Source organism: Apus apus, chromosome 6, assembly GCF_020740795.1.
Source record: "Apus apus isolate bApuApu2 chromosome 6, bApuApu2.pri.cur, whole genome shotgun sequence".
Taxonomy (NCBI): Eukaryota; Metazoa; Chordata; class Aves; order Apodiformes; family Apodidae; genus Apus; species Apus apus.
In genome coordinates, this window is record NC_067287.1 from 19,608,833 (window position 1) to 19,629,798 (window position 20,966).

At 34.6% G+C, this 20,966-nt stretch overlaps 1 protein-coding gene across 5 annotated transcripts in view; it reads right to left on the reverse strand.

Moving 5' to 3' along the window:
• LOC127386762 (sodium channel protein type 1 subunit alpha) overlaps positions 1-20,966 on the reverse strand; it is a 155,923-nt gene that overhangs the window by 4,132 nt on the left and 130,825 nt on the right. For all 5 annotated transcript variants that reach the window (XM_051624296.1, XM_051624302.1, XM_051624300.1 and 2 more), the window contains 4 exons: positions 9,427-9,708; positions 2,482-2,535; positions 1,996-2,133; positions 103-207 (listed from right to left, as the gene is read on the reverse strand). In XM_051624296.1, the coding sequence (XP_051480256.1) occupies positions 103-207; positions 1,996-2,133; positions 2,482-2,535; positions 9,427-9,708 (579 nt within the window). The remainder of the gene's footprint in view (positions 1-102; positions 208-1,995; positions 2,134-2,481; positions 2,536-9,426; positions 9,709-20,966) is intronic.

Here is a 20,966-nt window from a genome sequence, read left to right on the forward strand (position 1 = left end):
CTGATAATGATAATTTTCAGATGGGCCAATTTCTGATCTCTATCAATAAAAATTGAGCTGCTTATAAATAGCTGTTGGTTTGATGTATATAAACAAGTTTACCCCCGGTCTTGGTATAGGCTTTTGTGGTTTTTTGGATCCCAGCTTTTTCATTGCATTGTAGTACTTCTTCTGCTCCTCTGTCATAAATATGTCTTGACCTCCAAAGTAAAAACATGAAATCAAAACTGGTTATAATCATATTGGTATGCAGTGTTGGATAAACTCTTAAAAAAAGCAATGTGATTAATTTCTTTATTTCATAAAAATCAAAGGCAGTTGTCTGCAATCTAAGCATTTAGTCCAGAAGTTGTCTGGACATCCAGTGCTGCATCTCACAAAAAAACCCAACCCAGCAGTGCAGCATTTTTCTACAATTATTTTCTGAGACTTCCCAGAAATCCTTCTCAGTACCTCTTTGCTGATTTAGGAAGAGACACAGTAAGCAACATCTGGGATAAGGTAAAATATTCCGGGCTGCTTGGTACTGTCACTTCTCAACTGCAATTTTAGTGTAAGCAAGGAAGCAGACAAAGTCAGTACATTAATGTGTTAGTGCTTTAGGTATCTCCAGTTTAGCAGTCACAACACTAGCAGCTTCAAGAGTTTTAAGATGGATTTATCAGACACTGGAGAAACTGAGCTGAAGATGGAAGCACTCTTGATACTGTTAACAGCAAAATGCTCTCTTTTAAGTCTTTTATCCCAATTAGCTTCCATGTTCCATGAAGTTCTGATTAGCAAAAGCCAAAACTGGCCTTTGGAGTCTGACAGTGAAAATAAAGCATTATGGGTCTTTCATGGCAACCTAACCCAAATCCATTGCTTATAATAAGAAAGAAAACCCATTAGACCTTACATACCTCTTGAAGGAAATTTTCCTGGATAAAAGATACTTGCAGACATCTAATTCCAGGCATGTCTGTGAACACATAGGACTGGGAGCAGCTGTTTTGTGGATGTTTGGAAAGCTTCAAGACATGGCAGTGTATGTATCATACACTAGACAGGCTCCCTAAGCATGTACCTCTAGGCTTCTACCCTGTATAGCTTTCAAAAAATCTTATTTAGTACCTGTCACCACTAAAATAAACCCAAAGTAAGTAATGTTTAAATTAATGTACAATTAAACTAGTAATTCATAGCTGCTTTTGTAATTTAGTTTTCATTACCTTATCTATTTACAGAAAATAATTATAAAGATGATCGTCTGATACTCAGACCATCTGTACCAATGAGATTGTCTACATCTGCACTATGAAACAAGAAAAGCAGGCTCTGAGATAGTTACAAGTCACTCTTGTTTTCTGTAGCTTCCAGTTGTTCACTGACACAAAATAGAACTTGAATACTTGAAATCATTAAACCAGCATCTGTAGCAGTGTGATGAAATAATGCTTGATTTTTCATAACCAGGTGGCTTTTTTTTTTCTTTTTTCTTTTTTTTTTGTGTGTGTATGTGTGCTGATAAAATCACTACAAATCAATAAGAAAAAAGTCAAGAAAAAAATCAAGTCAAGCAATTGAATGTAGAGGCCTAAATTAGGGGGTTGATGATGGAAGGAGATTTCAGATTTCATGAAGTTTAGGCACAAATAAGCAGATGACTTGAGGAAGACTAAACTGGACACTGAAAACAGAAGGGTCTGTCCCATTCACTACAATGTAAAATCTTATGATGTTAATGCATAGAATCATAGAATCTTTTAGGTTGGAAAAGACCATTAAGATCATCAAGTCCAGCCATTAACCTAGTGCTGCCAAGTCCACCACTAAACCTTGTTCCTAAGCACCACATCTACATGCATACTACATGTTGGTAAGATTATATATCCTGATATATTTCAGCTTTTTCAATTTTGAAGAAACCTTGGGTGTACTTTCAATATATCATTCACCTGCAAAAATGCAATATTTTAGAATATTTAGAATTGAATGAAATGAAACAATACTTATCTTCTTTTTTTGCTGATTGAAGTTATCAATAATGACACCAATGAACAGATTCAGGGTGAAAAAAGACCCAAAAATAATAAAAATGACAAAATACAAATACATGTACAGGTTGTCTTCATACTTGGGTTGCTGTAATACCTGAGGAATAAATAAGTAAATACATAAATAATTAATTCCTATGTTCTCATGTGAAAATCTCAACTGAACAAGCGACAGCCTTGGGCAAAATAACCGTAATATTTTGCATTTCTGCAATACTCCAGTCACTTATGTAAATGCATTTTGTCCAGTCCATGTTACTGACAGCATCTGGCACTTTGCATTCAGTTTTCACAATTTTTTAGAGCAGAATCTCATCTTTATTATTTCCTTTTGCTTTATTCTGTTGTATGCATATTCGTTGCTTTTGAAAGATACGTAAATACACACTTGTTGACAGACAGACCTCAAGAGAAAAAGAGAATTTAAAATATTTCTAGTACTTACATCTCTCGAGTCAACAGCTGCATACATAATATCCATCCAGCCTTTAAATGTAGCCTGCAAACAGTACACACCTGTTTAAGCACAGAGCTTGAAGACAACACATACAGTTACTTGCAGCAGCTGAGTACAGCACCAGGAATAATAAGCGTAATATGAGATTTCTAGATAATTTTGTCTCTTGGCTTTCTTCACAGCTGCTCAGCGGACAAACTGCTGTGTATCCCCCTATTTTGTCTCTGTATGAACATTTTAAGAAGTAAATGTAAGTAAGTTATTTCTAATTAATTATCACAAATTACAGAATGTAGTATCATATTAGTAGACTAAATATTCATCCAGTCATGCCTACTGCAAAGACTATGTACAGCTGAGAAACAGACACACATAACTGAGTTGCCACCAATGAAGACTAATGTCTAGTCCCTCTCAAATCAGGCAGAAAGGTGGCAACCAAAGGGAACCAAAAATTTGATCAGTTCAGGAAAGGTATTCTCCCGTCAATCAGAACTTTCATTTTTCCCTACTGTGAAAGACTTTACTTGATTTAGTAATTCTGTTTTCACTTTAAATAAATTGTATTGTGTTTTACAGAGGCTAGATCCCTAAGGTATGTTCTGAGATAAACTGGTAGGAGGTTGTGTTTTATGTGCATTGAAGAATTAATATAGTCAATTTTAACAGCTATTTCCTCTGCCCAGAATCTGTAAATTTTAATACTTGACACTGAATGGTGGATTGCTTCATCTGAGTGTTCTCTTTTGACTAAGCAACATCTCCAAGTAGAAATCACTCAGTTTTTAATCCAGTTGTGCTCAGTATAAAGCAAAGAAGTGAGATAGTTCTCTGTCATTTAATCACTGTTTTAATTTTGCTGAACAAGGCTGCAGATCATTGGTTCCTTCAAACTCCTTGCCATTGAGGCCAGTCGCAGAAACAAGTCAGGGATGGAACAACCATGTCATGGTTATTGCTTTATCTCCACCTTCCTGCAGTTTCATTTCTAGTAGAGGTTTCAAAAAGGCTTTGCTTATACAGCATACAAAGCAGCTGGCATCATCCTGAAGTGAACTTAAAAATGAGAAGGAATTATTCTCTTAAAGGAAAAGAGCTTCTTTACACTTTTGAAACAGTGGAATGCTGCATAGAGAGAGCATAGTTATCTGGAGATGCAAATCCAGTATGTAAGAACCTTCACATCTTGGGGGCAACATAGAAAATACGAAATTCAGGCAACTTACAGTACAGTGATTAAATCAAAGTGTAGTATCAGAGGACCAAGAAATCAACAATAAATCAGAAACACGTAGAAGTCTCAGCTGAAGAATTCAAAGCCCTTAAGGAATCTTTTGACTGCAAGGGATTAGGATAGGTAGGATCAGTTTTATTTATGTAATTCCTAATATATGTTTAACCTAATCTGAAAGACTTCTAATGATGGACACTCCACAATCTCCTAAAAATATTTATTCCAGTGCTTGTCTTTATTGCTTCCTAATACCTAAATCCTTCTGTTGCCATTTAAGACTGTCACTTGTCATAACAGATACATATTTGGAGAACAGATGATTAATCATCCTTTATACAGCACCTTTTACTTATTTGCAAACTGACTGTTGCTGCTTTTCTTCTTTAGGCCGTGTTCCCTGTTCCTTCAATCTTTCCATGCAGATCTTGTTTTCCAGAGCTCTAGTTCATCTTATGAAATGGTAACCAAAACTGGAGCCAGTATTTCATCCGAGGTCTTACATAGGGCAGGATGATTACTTCACATCTTACAGGCACGACTTTTGCTTCTGTCTTGGTACATTATTTGCATTTTTTGGAATATCATAACTTAGATTGAAACCAGCGCTTCAACCTGAAATACTAGATGCAAATAATGGACATCCTTTTACATCAGAATGATGATGCAAATGATGGAGTGGCTCTTCTGCAGTTTGTACTGTTGGGTCCAGTTCAGATACATGATGATCCTTGCATATCATCCTCCAGGCAAAGTGTAATTAGTGCTTTTTGTAAATGGATTATTGTAGCCTAGACCAACTAGAAAGAATAATTTTTTAAAGTGACTAATTTAAAAAAACTAAGCTTCACCATCATCAGTACTCTGTTATAACGAGAAGGTACCTTTCAGCCTGCAGAAGGATAAACATCTAAAGAACTGAGCTGCTTAATGCTTATTATTGTTATTAAAAACGCAACTTGAAAAGAGTGTGGAAGTGGAAAAATACAGAGCATTATTATCTTGCATTCAAAATACTGTAAGTAAAGTATATTTTCTACAATGAGTTTCACAAAACCATAAGCTTTTGTCATTATTGAAGAAATGAAGAAAAAAATAATCCCAAAACCTACATTAAAATATGCTCCCTCATCATATTACTTGTTTTATTCTAAATCCTTCCTGAAAATCGGTAGGAATTGGTGAATATAATAATAATTATGAAAAACTATATACTGTAGTTGAGAATTTAGCTGTGAGAAAACAGATCCTTAAATCCCAAACCAGAAGTGTCAGTTCAGTGGGAGAACTATTTTTAAATACATTGTCTGAACAATACCAAGTAATGGAACTGAAGGTTGAGTTGGAGGCATCACATTTAGTGAAAGAGTATTATTTCTGCTGCATTCAGTAGAAGCTTAGGCCTGCTCATGTTAGGCTTAATATATTTTTCTGCAACACATTTGCCTTAAAAGAAGTAAGGAATTGTTTAGGCATTTGTGCATACTGAATAGAAAATAACACAGAAATATGACTAAGAGATCAAATTATTAAGTTTTCTTTTTTATATATTCAAGTATAAAAAAAGATATTGTCTATTCTTAGTGACACAAAATCAGGAATAATTAATTGATTTCAAAAATTACAGCCGTGCAGCTGAAATCAGCATCTGTTCCATAGGTTTGTTTGGTTTCTTGTGTTGCTTTTTTTTCCCTGAGGAAATAACTAGCAGGAAGATTCACAATCTCTTTTGGAGATAAAATAGCATCTTGCTTTCAAAAAACATTAACCTTCTGGAACTTTGAAGCTATGCTAATCTTATAGGCCTAGAATTCAGCTTCTAATCTTTTTACCCTACACTTTACAAGATGTGCGATCTTATTTATTATATTAGTGCTTTGAGACCCACTGGTTTATCCTGGTAAGCAGGATATATGTTGACCAGCAGGATAAGAGCATGTCTCTGGGAGATGTATTTACCAAAGAATGCAAATACTAGGGTCAAGTTAAAAGAGTGTATGGCCATAAAATGATGAGATGCCACATCTCTTTTTGTACCCCAGCCTCTACTTCTTCACTCACTGATGCATGAATATTGTGAAAGGAATTTCTCCAGCAGATCTGTCTCTGCATTTATGCTTTTATTTAGGGACCTATGTGAGCTATGCTGGATCATAGAAGAAAAAAAACCTTATAGGGAGAATGTGTGCATATATTTACACTCCAATTATGTAAGAATTTTTGAAAACAGTGTCTGATCAACAAAGTCTATAAAACTTGGTTATATCAGTGGCACATACTGTTAGCTTATATTTTGGGGCAGAAAGCATTATAACATTGCTAGCAATACTAAGGGTTTTACACACAAAAAAGAAAAAAAAATACAATATGTAAACAAAAAATTAGTTTATGTTCTTTTCTTACATCACTCATTCCAGAAAATAATTCCCATACCTGCTGAGGGAACTAAAAAAAAAGCTTTTTAGAGAGTTCTTTCTTTGCTTAAAAAAACAGTGACACACATTTCAAATCTATTTTTTGAGCGTCGAATCTTTCTTCCTGAAATTATCCCATTTCTTTTATCTGTGTGAAATACTTACGTTTCTTTTCTATACTATTCTTTAAAAAGAGGGATTTTTTTTGTGTGATGAACTCATATACTATCAGAAAAGACTTTTATGATTCAAAACAAAAATTGTTCATGGGACTCATTGATGTCTTTCTGAGAATACTAAGGTCCTCAGCGCCAGCTTTTTGATTTCTTTTGGCTAGTTGACATTTGGATTTATATTGGTTTTGCCATAAAAATGGTACTGATTCCAATAGTATTTACTCCAGATAAAACACTTCAGTGATGCAGAAAATAAAGATTTATGTTGTATTACCTATAATCCAAAAAAGCTGAAGGGATTTACAATATTCTGCTTTGACTGGCTCAAAGGGCGTGAGTCAGAGGGTAGAATGGAGAATGAAAATAATACTGGACTGTAAGAGGCAGCTCTCTGTAGTTAGTTTCTAGCTTCCTGAAAAAGGGACCTTGTATCGGTAATTTGTGCATTGATACTTATCACTGACTTTGTCATTACAAAAATGATGTTGACTTCTATGGGGTTATTGTCTCAGATCCATTACAAACTAAACAAAAGTCTGTGTTGGAGGTTGTTAAGGTGGAGTCAGTGGAATGACGTTAGTAGACAGTGGACGAGGGGTAACAGTTTTAAACTGATAGAGGGTAGATTAGTATTACATATTAAGGAAGAAATGCTTTATTGTGGTGAGATGCTGGCACAGGTTGCCCAGAGAAGCTGTGGATGCCCTCTTCCTTGCAAGTGTTCAAGGCCAGGTTGGACAAGGCTTTGAGGAACCTGGTCTAGTGGAAGGTCTCCCTGCCCATGGCAGAAGGGCTGGAACTAGGTCATCTTTAAGTTTCCTTCCATCCTAAACCATTCTGTGATTCTATGTTAAAAAAAGGCCATTAATGTTCACATTGGGTGCACAGAAAGCATATCCACTTGCAACCTTGAGTTTTTACTCCAATTTTGCAGGTTTAATACCTTATTTTGGGGCAAATACTGAAGTTTCAATACCTTTTTCTTTGTTTCTGACACAGTAATGGATACATCTAATTAATTCTTAGTATTTACTCATCTTTACTATTATTACAAGCTGATTAGGAAAAGTAGGGAGATCTAGGGTTATGACATACCTGTTCATTTCTCATGTTTGTTCTGAACATGATAGCTTTAGAATCCTGTTGTAGATTCTCATAAAAAGTATTTTATATCTCAAATAGGAAAACATACTATAAATACATTCAGTGTCTGAGAAAGTGATGTAAGAATCTCAGACATTTATGAATTGTGGCCCTTCTTGTATTCTTGAAGGTGAAAAACACACAGATTCTGCATATTTTAAGCATTAGCTGGAAACAAGCTGATACTTTGCTTTCTCTGCCCTAGGGCTTTTATCATTCCATATCTGCAAAATCACTAGTCCCCTTTTTTTTTCCTGGTATGTCAAACAAAAAAAAAAATCTTTGTGCTTTTACCAGTATTTCAGTAATACAGAAAAAATAAGTGGTGTTGTCACTGACATTCTACTCACACAGACAAAATCCATCCATGAGGCAAGCCTTTGGTATTGGCGCAAAATCTCTGTATTGTAGATATAGCAGAAACAACTGGCTTGTCCTCCCATGAGAGCTAGGTCCCTCCGTGGTAGGTTTAGATTAATTTTTCCTTTGGAAGCATGGGAACAATTGGGAAATTTCTCCTAGTTTGCCTCCCAGAACAATCCAGTAATTTAAGAATGTAAGCCTTCATGTGAAAAATATTTGTTGCTTTTCAATGAAGATAAGATGAAATAAGCTATGCATAGCTGGGACTCTTGAAATATGAATGACAGCAAGTAGCTGAGGGGTGGTGATCGTGGCCACAAAGCCAGGAAGAATGTACCTGGTGTTACCCCTATCACAGAACAGACTAGGTTACTACTGAAATAAGAATTGTAAACCACTTGAAAAAGAGTTTTGTTGATGTCTTGTTTCTCCTGAACATGTCTAATAAAGCATTCTTCCCCCTGGCCCCAAGGGGCATTCTGGGCCAGTGGATTTCAAATATAAGACAGAGAAAAGAAAAAAAGTCTTTTGGTTTGATTTTATTTTGTTATAAAAATCAAATTGTATTTAGTATTTTTTTTTTCTCTAGCACTGGTGGCACCTCTCTCTACTCTTTCCTGTATGACAGTAAATAATTAATTGTAGTGAAATTTAAATTGTCAGTTATCAGTCACACAGGTGAGATGTTACATTAGCTGGGAGGGGCAGTTCACAATGCTCAGAACTACTGTTTTAGACCCTATGCAGGACCACATCAATGCCACTGCATCATTCTAATAATTTGTATTATTGAGATTTCTTATGTCAAAATGAAAAACTATAGAAATGAAAACTTAGATTCTGCAGAGTTAGACAGTAATCTCCAAAAACCTGAATGCACACAGCATAGGTTAGAGTCCAGTGTTTTCTTGATTAAAACTGTGTCAGAGTTTTAGCTACTTCAAAATACAAAGATTAAGTTAGTGTTGTGAGGACATAATTTTTGATAGTGAAGGCACAACCTCATGGTATCTTTCTGCGTATGTTGTCTCTCTTCTTTTCTTCCCTCAGTCTTTGATAAATAAAATCCACTAAGTGCTTAGGCACAGAAATAGCAGGGAAAATATTTCACAGATCATAGTATCTAATAAAATTTTCTCTTCCCATTTCTCTTTTGAATGAGAAATTATTAGACCACAGAAGTCTGCACTGGTGGCAGCCACATCACTGAGATGGGATTTCTTTCCTGGAATTCTTCTCTGTGACTTAATCAAACAAACACATTTTTGTTTTTCAGCGACAGGCAAACTTTAAAATATTCAGATAGCTGAATACCATTCCAAGGTACTACTAGAAACTTATTACATTAAAAGGAGCTGGAGGACTAAGGGAGCTACAAATAGGAAGAACAGCACTTGTTCTGTCTGATGTCCTAAAACATCTTCATTCATCTCAGTAGGCTCTATTTGCTCCTCACTGTGCAAAGAGTAACCAGTTATCAGTGCCATGGTATTACTAAGTCATAGATAAAGAACACCAGGTAAAGAGGTTTTTTGTCTTTGTTGCTAGAATTGCTTTTCACTATTACATATAAACAGTAAGAAATATATAAAGAGTGATCACTTACTACTTGAAGTAAAGAAAGATAACCAAATCCTACATTATCAAAGTTTACTTTCACGTTTTTCCATCGTGCACTTTGATTGTTTTTTATGAGTTCCTCGCACTGACTAAAATTGTTGATTTGGTCGACTTCAAACCTTTCATCAGTTGTGGTGTTAACACAGTAGTAGAACTTCCCAGCAAACAGATTTACTCCCATGATGCTGAAAATTAGCCAGAATATAAGACAAACGAGAAGCACGTTCATGATGGATGGAATTGCTCCTAAAAGGGCATTCACAACCACCTAGTACACAAATACAGGAGGAAAAAGAAAAGAGTGTAAGAATATTTACAGCAATAAAGGTTAGTATACTGTTTTACCAATGCTCAATCAATGCTTGTTCAGAAACTAGTACTATAAATGTAAAGCAGTACTTAATAACTGTAGGATTGCACTGTTCTTTTAAATACTTAACATTAGAACATGTCATGAAAAGAAAGTAAGTGTGAAAATTAAAATAATTAAAAGAAAAACAAAAAAGAAGGCCTGGTGATAAGATGAAGCCTGACACTGATATGTTCTACATATAAAAAAGGCAAACATGTTAAATATACAGACATAATAAAATTCTGAAAATGCAACAAATTTTAGCTTAAAAATGATTAAAGGAAAATGGCAACCTCTAAATTTGATCAACGTGGCCTTGAAATTTAAGCTGAAAACACAAATGCCATGAATCTAGAAACTAAGCTCTACATTCAAAGGATTATGCGGGAATTAAATACATCTTTATTGCCTTATTGTTCCATGCAAGATTATAACAAAGATTAATTTCTTTGTATAGAAAAGCAAGACAGTTTTGCAATACATGTCTACTTGAATCACATAATTTATTTCAAGCTCCAGTCTTATTGTTTAATGTATTGAGTTTAAATCAGTAATAACCTTCATTTCTCTTAAGAAGGATGTATATCAAAGAACATCTCTAGGGGTTTTGATTTTGCATTTTAAATTATTTTGGCCAGTTGCCTTCTCAGCCCCTTGCAGGCAAGATGTCAGTAATTACTTATGCAGATAAAGAGTGCATTTTTCTGATATATACCGTAATTAAGCACGTGTCTGTCAGAGCTGTCAAAACTTTTGTGATTTTTTTTGGCTAATAGCTGAGCAATCATTTCTCCTTGAGTATCCAATGCCAGATCTCATTTATAAGTAATCTTTTATTTTAAATTTTACTTTTCTTTTCTTTTTTTTTTCTGTAAAACTTCTAGGACCTTGTAGGAAGGTAAAAAAAACAAAACACAGTAGACCTCCAATTCTCCATAATACAATTCCTGAAGCAAAACAGGAAAGGATTGGCATGGATACTTAAGTTGTGTAAAAGTGTCTTAGTGCATCTTTTTGCCCTGCTTTCTGCAACATAGAGGGAACTTCCCTACTGCCAACATAATTCTGAGCAAGTTCAGAGCTGCTCAGTCCTACTACCTGTATTTCACAGGCCCCTCAAGGTCTTTGGAAGCGGAGTATTGCAGTTGTCTTACTTGTCGCTCAGCACCCTCCTCCTCCCAAATGTTATGGCCAGGAATTAGGACCTGTTTCGAGATCTTGAGTAGAAATGTTATTTTAAGGGCACATTTTCTTCTCATTTTAAAGGCCTCCTCTATTCCCAGACAGTAGAAATGGGACCTTTTTGTAACTAAGTATTATCCCTATCTTTTATGAAACCATGATTTCTACAATAGAAATCTCAAGAAGCAAACATGGCTTCCTTCAAGGTTATCACCAAAAATAGAATCTGCCAAGAAAAGCTACAATTTTAAAAAATTCATAGTGAAGTTTCTAGGTGATGTATGCATTTTAAAAAATATGGTTGAAGTGGCTAAAAAGGTCCCAGTAACATTCTAGACAAAAGATACCCTTTTCAAAGGAGTGAGGGCAATGGGTTTTTACTATCCTATAGGGAGAAGAAATCTCTTGCTACTTAGCTTGATGAAATGAGAACAACATAAAAAATTAGGAATGCAATTATTCTGGAATTTATTACAAGTCTGACCTCAACTACGACACACTATTATGCTTTTGCTGCTTTGAAATTCTAGGTCAGCTAGTGCTTCTCTTATAATTTTTTTTTTTTTTTCTTCACCCATAAAAATGTTCTGGATGTGTTATACTGATTGAATTCCTCTGTTTAATGTTGGTGAATAACCTGCAAATAAAGATACCAGGGAAATAAGATGGGGTTTTAGTCCTGCAGCTTAAACAGGGTTACCTGCACTCACAGGAAGAATGGTTTGTGTGAATTGAGTGCCTGTGGCAGTTACCTTTTTGACAACCCTGAGATCCATTGGACCACAGCACAGATCCAGAACAGGCAGAAGAATACTAACAGCTACAGTAATTGTTACAATTATGAATTGATAACAGTTGTAGAAAGAGAGATTTCTACAAAGTGCTGTCAGCGTGTCTCGCAACTTTAGGTGAACAGGTAATGCAGTCTCATTACTGAAGCTGCCAAAAGATCAGCCACATCTTCTTGAATAAGAAATGAACAGCTGCCACCAACTCTTCCAACAATGGTACCACCAGCTTTTTTCACATAGGTCACTGAAAACCCATCAAATGGTAACAATTTTTGGTCACTACTGACCTGGCCTGGATGCGAACTGGTGACCTAGAGATGAAAGGCTCTGTATCCTATTACCAACCCCTTGAGCTATCCAGTCCCCCTGGAAGGTTTTTTAAGAAAAGAAGAAAAGAAAATTAAAACTTTTAGAAGTTGTTTTCTATTTGTGTTTTGTCTTTGTTTGATTTTTTTTTTTTTTTTTTTTTTTCCCACTAGTGTTGAGCCTTTGCCCTATCATATTTGTAAAGTAAAACTGCATTTTGACATGCTGGTCAGATGCTTGCCTGACTAATGTCTACCTTAGGAGGAATTCTTTAATTTCTTCAACACGTACAGTTGGAGGCAATTGCTTTGTCAATGTCTTTTCCATATTTTTTTTGTTTGTTTTCACTTTAAGAATAGCTGAGGTATACTGGGATAACCAAGACATTAGCTTAAATAATTTATATGCAAGAGAGTAAACATACATATGCACATGACACCTATGCACATAAGTTACAGCAAATGGGCAGAAAAAAGTGAGAACCAATTGAAAAGTGAACTGAATGCAGAAAAGAGATCAATCAGTATTTCTTAACAAGTTAAAAACTTAACAAATAAAAATTGTCAATCTCATCTCATTGAAAAGAGTCGGTAAGGATTTTAAAGAATGTTGACAACTGTGGCTCTTAATTGTCCTTATTCTTCAAATCTAGATCAGAATTGTGTGATTCTAAATATATATTTCATTTTAAAAGGGGCTGGTTTTTTGGGCCTATTTTCTGCTATTTCTTGCTAGAGAATATAAAGCAAATAAATTGGAAAAAGATGTTTGCAGAGATATGGGGTTTTTGTTTTGTTTTGTTTTTTTAAATTACCTCTGCATTTCCTCGAGACTGGGATGTAGTTGGTCAGGCTGACTCTGGTGAGCAAGCTGCAAATGCCCAAGCTGATTCTGCTTGTTCACTTTCCTGTAGTTTCAGGTAGGTGGAATAGCAATAAGTGCAAGTGAGAAGCAACACCTGGCAACTACAAAGACAAATGGGCTCTGGACTATTTTACATCTTAGGAGATACTTATCCAGGAAAAATAAAATAGTTATGGGAAACCATGTCTCCTCTAGAAGAAAGCAGTATTTCATATATATAAGGAATTTTTTCATGTTTACATTTCTGCAATGTTTATCATCCAACATCAGATTTACAAATAAGAGAAATTTATTACTGCAATGCTAGTTGTGTGTCTTATCTTCTGGCTGATAAGACATTACATCAATACAAGTAGTCCAGCTGTTTTTTGTTGTTGCTATTTGGATCTTTTTTTGGACAACTGTCCAAAGAAAACAGCAAAATGGAACTGGAGAAAAAAAAATAATATTAAAAAGTCAGTTTAGCTACCAGAGCTGTACATGTGTAGCATGAGGATTGTGCAAAAATACCAGCTAATCCCTGCTGCAGAGCAGGATATAAGGAACCTTTAACTCAATTCAGCCTTGCACGGGACACATATCTGAAACACACAGTGAGATATAATTGTATTATAGTTCCCACAGCAAAAGAGCTTCAATGGATCCTGGCACCTCAGCAACTTCAAGCTTTCCTGGAATTCCGCCTACAGGGGACCTAGTAGATCTATCAGGGCCTCCTGAAATCTGCAACAACTCAGGAACAATCTTTAGTAGTACTTATTCCTTTTTTTCATAATATTTGCAGCATCTGTGAAGAAGTTCTAAACTCAGTCCCTGGTGCAAATGAGGAGGAAGTTACCATCTTTGGGATGGAAAGATTATAGGATTATGTCTGTAACATTCTTTCTACTAAAAATGACAAAGTACTTTATTTGCCTCCGCTTTGAAAGCTGTCCACTTGATAATTTTAGGCTTAAACAGGAAAAGTTTCCCAAAGATTTGGTGTGCCAGATGTCATGTCAGAGTCCTTTGAAGGAGTCCATAAGACCCTATAGATGTTACTTAACTATTTCTTCATATTTTTTCTGCATGTACATTCTCATGTGAGATTCAGGAACACAAGCACAGAAAGACAATTTTTACTTCACCAGCACCTTAAATCAATAAATCAATAAATTATATCAATTAATCAATATATTCTATGCATGCTATTTGGATCTAACAAGCATAACACATGTTCCTCTTACACTCAGTTCCTTGATAGCTGGAAAAACCTGAGAAAGCCTTCAGGAACTCCAAGGGAAAGGAATATATTGTAGGCTTGAATACATATGTCAAAAAAATGAATAGCTTCTTTCTCTGTAAGTGACTGTGTAGTCATGCAGTTGTAGACTTCAGATAGTGCTTGTTACAAAAAAGCCATTAATCTCTCTCTTACCAGTACAAAGACTGAAGATCCAGTTTTTCAAAGACAGCAGCATGCAGAGGAAGTTTGACAAAAGCATACGTAGCATAAGCTACATTAGAGCAAAATAGTAAAATTGGTTCCTGACTCAAATTGAACACTGACACTGCCTTGCGTAGGATTTGAGAGTAAGCTATGAGTATTGCCTTGTTTTGACCAAGTATGAGGTAAGAACATCTGCCATAAGATCATGAATCTCCCTGGCTCAACTGGCTGAAGACCAGATGAATACAAAGCTACCAGAGAGAGCGTTTGCACTGAAAGATGGAGAACTGAACAAGGATCCATTTTTATAGCTTCTTGGTCCACCACAGAGGTAAGATTGCTGGAATGAGCAGGTAGGTATGCCATGAGTGGACAGGAATGGAGGCTCAGGTGACATACACAATCTGAATTTAGCATATTCTCATTGTGAAGGGCTTTGAGGATATCATACAAGAAAGGCTGTAAGATGCTGGAACCACTCTGACTTGACTAGGTGGTGGGTGTCAGGTAATGGGCAGGTGTATTGTCACTCAAACTGTGGAGGAGTTGAGGTAAGGGAGGAAAAGACATAAGGATTACAGATTACAGAAAATTTCCCAGTCAGGGGATCAAAAGAACACCTGAGGGAGACCATGAAGACAGAATACAAACAGAACCCAGTGCAAAGAATCAAGAGTGATGCTCATTGAGCACCTTGGAATGGGCACACTGGGAAGAAGCATGCTGCATATGCTCAATGATCTGCTAAGAACTGGCTTTAAAGAAAACAGAGGATGAGAATTAAATATTTCTGTGAGAGAAATTGCAACCTACTTGACGTGATACAAATAATGACTCTAGGGAGGAACTATGGTGAATCTAAAAAAGTAGATTCATCCAAATTATCCAAATATTTTCATTTTCAAGTAATTACGCCTCTCAAATTTATCATAATGGACTTATTGTGAGAAACTCTCATAACTTTGTCCCACAAACATAAAACAGGGTGGTGCACCATGTTTTTATGAATGTGTGACCTATAATCCACTAATTATGTTCCACTGTTCCAGTATTCTCCTCACTGTAAAAAACCCCTCCCAACCCAAACAAAAACCCCATCCAAAATCAAAATAAAATATCCCAACTTTCCCCCCTAAAAATAAAAGAAAAACCAAGACGAAGCTCCCCAACACCCCTTACATCAAATAAGAATTTCCCAGAACCTAACTTGTGTCAGTTGCTTCTTGTTATCACTGTGCACATCTGAGAAGTCTGGGTTTCTCTTTTCTCAATCATCCAACGAAAATTAGAGTTATCTTACAGATTTTGCCTTTAAGAAGTGCATAGTAAAAAAACCTAGAATACCTTTGCTACTCATTATCCTTCAATGCTATGTATATACATATAATTTGTTCTTAACTACATGGCCTATGATTATGTAAGTCTAGAATTAAATAACATTTAGAAGAATGTTTAGAAAAGAAGCAAAAGAAAAATAAACCTAAAATCTTATTCTAGCAAACTAACACTTATCCTTAATTCAGGATCAATACAAAGTAGCAAATAGAAAATATATAGAAGTAAATTATGATAGTGAGACTAGAATCTTATTTAAATCAGTTAAAAAAGCAACAAAAGGTTGTTTCATGAAATAAATTGGAACATTTTGTCAGAATGTTATAAATTACATGAGAAGCACCTTATGTGTGAAACAACTGGAAAAGAGTTAGTATTTATGACAAGGTTTTCAATTTCTGAGTAAAATTAGGACTGTATTAGGAACAGGGGATGAAGAATATAAGAAAACTATAATTTAAAGCAGCAGTTGTAAAGAAAAAAATGGATTTAACTGAGAGTATGCAAAGACAGGCAGATGGAAGGAATCAGAGGGACCTGACAAGCAGGTACAACTAAATCATTATCTTAAGAGTAATAAACAGGTAAAGTTGAAGCAAGAGATAAAAGATCTCAGATGAAAAGAAAATCCCTTAACAATGGCAGTCTTTTCTGCTTTTCCTTAATTGTTATGGTACAAATGCAGCTGACTGAAGAATGCTTCTGATAGAGACTTCTTTTTTTTTCAAAGAAAGCAAAATACTACCTCAAACACTTAGTGCACAAACTATTTTTATATCACTTAGTGCTGGAAAATATTCATGCTATTGGGTCATGAGTTTATATCTTGGAATGCTAGAACTGTTAGCAGAGAGGTCTGATAGATGATCTCAGGAGGTCCCTTCTAACCTCAGTATTTCTGTTGTCCTTTCCTAGATTTTATAAGAAAATTTAACTTGGTTGAAGTAGCAACAGAAGCATTTCTTATTTATGCAACAGTCTTAAAACAAGCTACACTATTGTAGTTAACAAAATACTGGAGTTCCTTTCTCAACAGAAATCAAGTATATGACAAAATGCTTCTGAAGTCAACATAGAAGAAAATATGATTTTACATACTGTATGATTAAATAAAAAAAATTATCTGCCAAGCAAGAAACCATATGGCTGCGTTTCTTTGAGAAGACCTAGTAAATATTGTCAATACACATGAGCATGAAAACATAGTAATTATTTGATGTGGGAACAATATCTTTAAATTTCACCAGGTGCAGTGAAAGAACTCCAACTTTTGCTCTGCCTGTTGTGTAACTGAAATGTTATTGATCTTTATGTGTTCTTTAACATTTTTGGTTAAAATATAAAATATATAATGTAGCTCGTTCAAATTTCATTAAATCTTAATCCTAAAAGTAAAGGATTTCCTTCAAGATACAACAAACGCAAATGCAGACAAAAATCCTGTCTGTTTCAATTATATAAGAATCTTCTTCAGAAGTTCTCATCTGACTGTAGAATTACAGTCTAACAAAAATCTCAAAATGCTAAGTTATTTCCTGTATTTATGAACATCTATGCAGAGTCTTCTTAAAACAAATTTTTTTCATTGTCTTTCAGGAGACTGATACTTCTAATAGACTTACTTAAAACTGAAAGGTATAGAATAAAACCACAGTTCTCAAAAAATCCTTCAAAGTACATTATCTTTTGATCAACAAAATATAGTCCTCTAAATTTAGGATAAACCTGCAGAAGATAGTGGATACAGTTTCTTGAGAGTGAGCACATAATTCTTAACTGTGAGATGCTAAGATGTAAATTGACAGTTTATGTTGATATACCATTTACACTGAAGCTATAAACCCCCTGCATTACTGATACCCTCCTACAGTTGGTTCTTGCAAGCGTTGCAGTCTAAGAACCAGATTTTTCTGATACTGAATGCAAATTTTTTATATCACTAACCTGTGTCCTGCAGGACACTTCTTAACTCCAAGAAAGACAGAACAGAAATAATACTGTTATTTTGAAAAATTTATGCAAACATTTGAACTGCAATTATAGAAACAGTTGTGACTATTCAGGTCATAGTGTTATGTGTTACAAGTAAGATTCAAAAATTTCTATGGGATATTTTTAAATGTATGTAGCTATAAACTGAGTAACAGAGTGCAGACCTTTCAAAAATTATATAAAAGCTTTTTGAAGAAAGCCATTTTTTATCTCAGTTAAAAAAGCACCTAAAAAGTCTAAAAACAGCTGATGTACCTTTCTCCTGCAATCTCCAAATTTTTCATGTTATTTCTGTAATGTCAGAAATTACAAAGGATTATTTCCAAGAATTCGAGGCAACGAAGAAGGGGGTGTAGGGTGCATATATAAAATCTACCTTTGCTTTTAGTGGGATTCTCCTTCTAACTCTAAATACCCAATGTAGTGATTTGTCACACTGCAATCTTTAAGGGTAGAAAAGGGGGAAATACTGTACCCATAATACAGATAAGGGGAGGAACCAGCGGTCCACCCCATCCAAGCTGGAGAAACGTTATCCTATATGAAATAGAAATATATAGCGTGTTATTAGTTGTGAATCTGTAATGACAGACACTTGATGTTATGTTACATAACTCAATTGTATGAGAAATGTTTCTTTCCTACTAATGAAGCTTGGAGTACTCTTGAAAATGCCTGATTATTTCTTTCCTGGTAAGGGAATCTAAGGAATAGCCATTGAATTTTAGAGTATATTTAAGATATCAAATACTCAAATTTCTTTTTACAAGTTATGAAATTGGACTGGAAATTTGAAATACAGTAAATGTTTAAAGCCATCAGCCAGAAATATGCATAAGGCATGCAAAACTGAAAGTGCAAGTGGATTTCAGATTGTTTGCTGCCTTCTACTATTTCTCTAATAAATAAGTCAAGCACGGCATGACATGCTTTATTTTGTGAAGTTAGACACAAATGCATGCTTTATAGTCACTTAATTCTTTAACTCAGCAAAGCAATATATACTCAGTATTCTACATGTACAAGTAGCATACCAATTCAGAACTAGCGCAAAAGCATTATATTGCAAGTACTAAAAAGCTAAACAAAAAGCAATAGTTATATTCAAATCTCAGTTTGCAGATACTTCTGCTCAGTACATACATTAATCGAGATGAGAATATAAACCCTAAGACAGAATTATAAATTAAATTAATGTAAATCTTTACTTTGCCTTCCAGCATCTGGGCGGAGTTGATTTTGAGATTCACTATATATAGTATTAAAATTTCTCAGAATTCCATATACTAGCAGATATTCTAAATGCCTTTAATACGGTAGAATTCCCTTCTATGATCAAGGCAAGCATATGCTATGGACCATCTGTACCCTGTGTTGGTGCAAGTGATTATCTTATATTGACTGTGGAAAGAAAATTTATCCCATTTATGAAACACCATTATTAAAAAATTAAGTTTTAACTATAGAGTATAACTGTAGACTTATAGGAATGTAACTTTAAAAGTGAAGTATATTTCATATTTAGGGATAACAGAATAGTTATCAGTATTTACTGACTATGTAAAATCCTGTATTCTTCTAATTCACCAGAATGGTAAACTTATTTAAGAAAATGTTGATTTAAAGTAGCTGAGAAATTAGCATTGTTTTCCAAAATGATACAGAGCTTTTACATACCAGGACTTTTGTGTAATATATAATGATCTCTCATATTCTTAAAGGCAAAATACATTTATTAATACATGCTGAATAAAACCTCATCTGTGTTTTGTCACAGCTCAGTGTAGGTACAGGCAATGTAAGAAAGCAAAGAGGGTTGATTTCTTTTTACTTTCTGTTGGCAGATGAAAGAATCTGCTTTTATGGATTTTTATGAAGTGAACTCAGTTTCTGAGAAGACTGTTAATTTGTCTATAGTCTTATCATGAGCTGGTCAATTACTTGTTTTTTGAATCTTTTTACTGTTCGTGAGTCATTCATAAAGCAATGCTACTATCTGTCAATGAGCTGTTCTGAATACTTGACAAGTGCTTTGGAAATAACATTTTCAGAAGTACATTTAAGAAGTAAAGATAAGGCCTATATAGCTGGCCAGTCAAATTTACTAAGTGACTGGAATCAGGTACTTCCCTGATTATCTTTAAAATTGGAGGACCGAGATGAAAACTTTTCTGCTTTTCCAGGCTCATCCAGGACTCCTACACAGTAAATTGCTCATGAATTATTCATGTTATGCATTGAAAATTATATTATATATCTTCTGGTATAGTTTCATAGTTATTCAGTGAGAAATAAGGGAAAGCAGATTTAAAATAATAGATACTTATCTTTGAGCAGGAATATCCTAAATATTTTCAGAGCAAGATTTACTAAGACAATAATGCTAGAATACAGAAAAAATTAATAAAACATTTGGCAATCAATTTTGACATCATCTTTCTAGACATTATCTGTTTTTTTCCAACCTCGTCTAAAGAGCTGCATTTCTTGTCCCTGTGTAACTTCTATACTGATCTCCCAGTCCTCCTGCAGTTAATCAGAACAGTATTTAAAAAGTAAAGTTGTCAGCAATTTCCCAACACTTCTCTGTACAAAACCACATTTATCTGAATGTTCATGAACAGTAAGTAGAAAGAAAAAGAGAAAATGGTTAAATCAAATAGTCATTCTAAACTTCAATGAAAATTCATACAGTCTGTAGTACTTGACCAGCTCTTACCCTGCTGAATATCAATTAATGAATTTCAAATGAGAAAGCTGTTGAAAGTAGTTTTACTATATTAAGTTGCAACTTATTAATCTAGTAGTAATTGGTCAGCAATATTCTGAATACAACTGAAGACAATTGAAGGAACAGAATTCTAAACCTCAATTTTACTTGATTAAACTTAGATTTTTATCTAGAGGTTGTTCAGACAGTGTATTCCAGGCTATTCCACCAGTTTATAATTGACTTGAAATTCATTAGCACATTGTTTCCTCTTGTTTCCATGAAGCAGCAAAAAGCGTTCTCTTAAAACATATTTCAATGACATGCATATAGAGTTAGTTTGTATTCAGTGGCTTTAAGGAACAGAAGTTATAAACAAATGAAAAAATAAGTTAAAATGCTTTCTTGAGTGAGATGAATAGTAAGCAGGGCCTTTAAATTGCTCACAATAAGTAAGAAATAACCTTGTATACATTTTACTGAAGATTATATAGCGTTTTGTTTACATAAGAAAAGCATTTACCTTTGAAAAACAATAATTTCATAGAGAAAAAAAAACAACTTG